General features: G+C 43.5%; 1 protein-coding gene across 1 annotated transcript; it reads left to right on the top strand.

Annotated features, from left to right (window-relative positions):
* Window positions 1–2516: 2516 nt before the first annotated feature.
* Window positions 2517–4795, top strand: CCDC179 (coiled-coil domain containing 179). The gene is made up of 3 exons (XM_065882419.1): window positions 2517–2561; window positions 3113–3157; window positions 4664–4795. Exons 1-3 carry the CDS (start codon window positions 2517–2519, stop codon window positions 4793–4795), a joined length of 222 nt encoding a protein of 73 aa, XP_065738491.1.
* Window positions 4796–5406: the final 611 nt, after the last annotated feature.

Below are 5406 nucleotides of genomic sequence, written 5' to 3'. Positions count from 1 at the left end.
GACCCAACGCAGCCAAAAATAAATAAAAAAATAATTAAAAAAAAAATTATTGATGTAATTTATGACATTGCAAGGTCATGCTTAAAGTAATATTAAATAATATTTAGTTATTCAGTAAAAGGATTCAGTCTTTAATCTAGAATCCTCCACGTGTAAATGAGAGAGATTACAGATGGGACACTGAAAAAGGGTCCCATAAGCAATAAGTTAGACAAAAGTATAATATATACCCTTTTGGAAATTCATAATCACTTTAGCATATTAATAGGGTTTGAGTAGTTCTACAGTAAAGATACTTATTTAACTTTGTTTAACCCATAATGTCCAAAACTTATTTGAACTCAGTACCCATTTTTAGGTAGGAGGGAAGTGTGGCTTGTTTACTTATTTTGTTTTTTCATGTAAAATTTCATGTAAAACATTTTGGGATGGTGGTATTTTCTGGAGTTTACTTTGAGAATTGCAGCTCTATACCAATCAAACATGAATAAGTAGGAATATTGATTCTGCTTACATTTAGTATTTAGGAGTTTTCATAATTTATTTTACAGTTAAAGTGCATTTTTTTCTGCAAAGGCAATTTTTATGCAAATATACTGTCCAGAATCAGAAAGTTAATACCCTTGCCCCTTACTCTTGGCCATATCACATTTTGAGATTTGTGTCTGGTGCAGGACATTGGCTGACTGTAGTGTGATACAGGTTATCAATATGGGTAGTGGGGAGGTCTGAAACCATTCTCAAAGGTGTATAGTTGAAGGACTGCAAAGGGATTTAGGGCACGATGGTTGCTGTGCCACTTGTTGACCTTTTGTCTTTCAGCTCTAAACTCACTCTTCCATATTCTACTTTGTGAAGCCAGAGCTGGGACTCTGCGTATTTTATTTCTCTTTAGAAATAAAAGAGCTGGAAATTTAGCCAGCTGGAGTCCTTGTAGATTTAGCCAATAGTGGGTGCTGAAGGAAGATTGGAAGGCAGGTGGAGGGGAGAAGGATTGGACTCAGACCTGTTCTCTTGCTCTCAGTGTCACTCTAGCCATGACACTTCACCTGGCAGTAGCAATGGACCGCAGCAGCAGTTATTCCCAGTTACTAACTTCTTTCTGCATGCCCAGAATTAGTTTTATCGCTTTTAAAAGCAGTTGGTAGCATAGCACAGTATTAAGAGCACAGGCTCTGGAGGCAGACTGTGGATTTAAATCCCAGCTCACTCTCCAGTTGTACAACCTTGGGCAAGTTATTTAACATACTAGTCCCTTATTTTCCAGCCCGTAATCATCACACATTTACCCTGTTGGGATGCTATAAGAAGTTAATGAGTTAATATGCTAAGCATAAACTCTATAGAAGTTGTAAGGTCGGATCTTAACAAACGGCACCGCAAAACAGAAGAAAGCTTCAAGTGAGCTTTATTAGGGAGCGCTCCCGGGCGAGGTTCACTGGTCCGAGAGAAAGGGGCCAGAGAAGTCGCACCCGGGCGAGGGTTGGGCAAGATTTTATAGGGGAAGAAGGGAAGGGGTGTGGTGAATCTGGGAGGGCGCAGGGTATTCCTTATTTGGTGGTCTTTTCGGGTATCCTGGGGGACCGTTAGTCCCGCCCCTCGAAAGGCAGGAAGGCTGGGCTGGGTTCAAAGTCCTCAGGTCAGTTCCTGGAACTGGGTGGTCCGGAATGTCTCCAGGTCAGTTCCTGGAACTGGGTGGTCCGGAATGTCTCCAGGGCAGTTTCTGGAACTGGGTGGTCCGGAGAATTTCGGTCTGATGCAACCTGTGAATCTGATTGTGTTCCCCTGCCTCGGGCCAGTTGGCCTTACAGAAGTGTTAGCCATTATTAGTGTGTGAAGCAAGAACTGTCCTAGTTCTGCTAAAAGTGATGGGGAGATGGTGGATTCAGATTTTAATAGAGGGAAGAAAGTTTGAAGGAAATGCTGAGGAGTACTAAAAAGAAAGAGGTAGTGCAACATGAAAGTGGTTAAGCAGCGATGAGGACCCAGTTTAAGCTGGAGATCATGAATATGTATTGTAGCTATCTTCAAGATTTCCCCCCCCCCTTCAGCCCGGTTATGGACCTGAAGACAAGTAGTTGGATGGATCCAACTGGAAACTGTGACGGAAGAACAATGAGGTGTTGGAATTCAGAACCCTGAGGATAGGCTAATGTGAGGGACCGCGGAATCTAAGCTAGATGTGTTAGAAGGGAAGGGAACTCCCTGGAGAGAGAGTAGAGAGTTCCGGACTAGAAAATTGGTGTTATGTGGGTGTTTGAGCGACAGAGCCGGAAGGATAGGGGATTGTGGTGACCTGACATCCCTAGTTCCACAGATGCTCTTCCGAGGCTAGGAACTCCACCTTCCCGGCACTGGGATTGGAAGACAGCTAAGGGAAAGGGCGGGGCCCTCCCGGCCTGGATAAAGAGAATTGTGACGGGACCGGGTGGGGCTCGCGGGCCGTAGGTGGCGCACCCGCGAGGACTTGGCGGGAGTCCGGCAGTGGGCGCCGCTGCGCTGCGAGGCTCTGCAGAATGTGCCTGTGCTGCAGGCAGGACGACGCTGTCCAAGTCAACCCCGTGAGTCCCCCCGGGCCCTCTGCCGCCCTGGCGCCGGCCTCCCCCATGGGAGGCCGCCTCGGCCGCTCGCGCTGCTGGCCTTTACGCGGGGGTTGGTGCTTTGGGGTTGGGAAATCCCGGGTGAAGGAGGCAGACTAATTTCTGGGCTGCAGGACCCACCGGGAGGAGGAAAAGCCCCACCTCACACCTGTTGGGGGCCAGGCGCGTGCAGTCATCTGTTTGTTGAATGACTTATTGACCCAGCATGACAATATTCAGTACCAACAGAAACATGAAATTTTGGATTTCTTGTACACCCTTTCCTTTCAGAATAAATCTCAGTAGTCCTGGTAATGTGGTTCATAGCAGGTTCTTTTTTCTCAAAATACTATCTCATCTTCCACCCCAATGTTTACTTTGATGCTCTTATTCTGATCCTGCCTCTTGCAGTTGAGATAATAGGCGTCTATTACATAAATAGAAAACAGTAGCATAGGCTTCCTATCATAATAGCTGATTTTTCTGTTTGCTCATGAGTTTTATTTTATTTTTTAATTTTACATGTTATGTAGGAAGGCTCAAAATGGCATTATCCTTCAGACGTCACTGAAAGGCAGGTAATGTTTAAATAAATAATTATGGTTAATTCAAAAGTGTGACTTTATCTTGTCCCTTTATGTGTGATCGTCCCTAATAGGACAAAAGTTCTATCAGCTAGACACTTCTGTGTTATCTTTCTTGAGACTCTAGGATCTTGTGACTACTATCAGAATGAGTCTTAACTAGGATAACCTAAATGGTTTAATATTCTCCTTTTTTTAATGTAACATGTGATACATACACAAGGATATATGTAGCATACATAATTTTACAGCAGGGTAACAAAATATACCTCCAATTTAAGAAAACATGAGTATCCTTGAACTCATCTAGGAGCCGCTTCCTTACTCGACCTCCCTGTGTCTCTCCTAGAGGTAACCACTACCTTGAATTTTATTTTTATCAAGCTAATCTCTTTCTTTAATAGTTTATCACCTACGTGCTTCTAAAAGGATATTGTTTTTCTTGGTTTTGAACTTTATAAACATAAGATCACACAAAGATCATTGTATGATTTATTCTTCCTTCTTTTTTTAAAAAAATAAATTTATTTATTTATTTTTAGCTACGTTGGGTCTTTGTCGCTGTGTGCGGGCTTTCTCTAGTTGTGGCGAGTGGGGGCTACTCTTTGTTGCAGTGTGCGGGCTTCTCACGCGGTGGCTCCTCTTGTTGCGGAGCACAGGCTCTAGGCGCTCGGGCTTCAGTAGTTGTGGCTCGCGGGCTCTAGAGTGCAGGCTCAGTAGTTGTGGCGCACTGGCTTAGCTGCTCCGCGGCACGTGGGATCTTCCTGGACCAGGGCTCGAACCCGTGTCCCCTGCATTAGCAGGCGGACTCCCAACCACTGCACCACCAGGGAAGTCCTATTCTTCCTTCTTAACGTTGTTTTCTATTGTTCATATTGTGCACTATCGTGCACAGTTAATGAAGTGGAAATAAAGAGTAAATAGTTTCATTTGAAAACTCTACTGAGGTGGGACTTCCCTGGTGGTCCAGTGGTAAGGAATCTGTTCTGCAATGCAAGGGACGCGGGTTCGATCCTCGGTTGGGGAACTAAGATCCCACATGCTATAGGGCAACTAAACCCGCGCACGCCACGACACTGAGCCCAAGCATCTCAACTAGAGAGCCTGCATGCCGCAAACTACAGAGCCCACTTGTCCTGGAGCCCATGCGCCACAACTAGAGGAGAAAATCTGCACGCCACAACTTAGAGAAGAGATAAAACCCTCGCACCACTACTAGAGAGAAGCTCACGCGCCACAAGGAATGATCCCGCACGCCGCAACGAAGATCCCACGTGCCCCAACTAAGACCACAAAAACAAGAATACTGAGGCACCAAAATGTTTTCTTCATCTATAAATCACACATTTGCAAAAAGTTTTTTTCCTATTTCTATGTAGCTGTGTAAGCTGTATGCACTGATTGTATTTATCTTTTTTTATGGACACAAACCAAAAATGTTGTCAGCATGCTATGCTGTTAACATTGTAAATGTCTTCTTTCCTTTTAATTTTCCCAAAGTCCACAGATAAACATATTGAGCGTATGCAAAACCTAAGGAAACAGAAGAGGAAATTTAGTAAACGTTTTTCAAGGCCTGCCCCTGTTCCAGAACCAGGACTCCTAGTAAGCATAGAGACTCCACTAAAATGAACAGATCCTTAAATGCAAGAGGCATCCTCAATTTTTCATTTATGGAACACTCTAAATTTTGTTTCTTTCTTTTCCTTTGAGAAATCAGTAACTGCAGTCTGGGAAGATACCTTAAAACTCCTCTAATCAAATTCTCATCTGTTATTTAAATCTCTTTTGTAGTTGTCTCCTGGAGATGATGTGGTTTAATGGGAAGAGTGTGGTCTTTGAAAGCTCAGTGCTCTGGATTCCAGTTTTTCCTTTGCGTATATTATCTGACTCCCTAAAATTATTCACTTAAATCTTCTGGGTTGTATTATTTGGACAATAAATCACAAAATCTCCTGCCAAATAGGTTTTCAGCCTAGGCTTGAACCCTTGGCAACATCAGAAAACTCTACCATAGCTTATATTCCATCCTTGCATACTTTTGACAAGGATTTAAAAGTTCTTCCACATAACATGGTTATATTGCCTCCATGAGCCTTTTACATGTGGTACCAATTACACGTCTAATAGCCAGTCATAAATCCAATGGCCCTTCCACTGGAAAGTCCTTCAGATATTTGAAGAAAGCTGTTACCTCCCTTCATATGCAGACTTTTCTTCAGGGTGAAAATCCCCAAATTTCC

The sequence above is a fragment of the Phocoena phocoena genome, chromosome 8 (genome assembly GCF_963924675.1).
Source record: "Phocoena phocoena chromosome 8, mPhoPho1.1, whole genome shotgun sequence".
NCBI lineage: Eukaryota > Metazoa > Chordata > Mammalia > Artiodactyla > Phocoenidae > Phocoena > Phocoena phocoena.
The sequence above is the reverse complement of the archived record's forward strand: the minus strand, read 5'-3'. Positions and strand labels throughout refer to the sequence as shown.

Bases quoted from the DNA above. Each gene is read 5' to 3' on its own strand.
- CCDC179 (XM_065882419.1), top strand. From the start codon at position 2,517: ATGTGCCTGTGCTGCAGGCAGGACGACGCTGTCCAAGTCAACCCC. The intron at 2,562-3,112 runs GTGAGTCCCCCC...CATGTTATGTAG, and splicing joins ACGCTGTCCAAGTCAACCCC to GAAGGCTCAAAATGGCATTA. The intron at 3,158-4,663 runs GTAATGTTTAAA...ATTTTCCCAAAG, and splicing joins CAGACGTCACTGAAAGGCAG to TCCACAGATAAACATATTGA.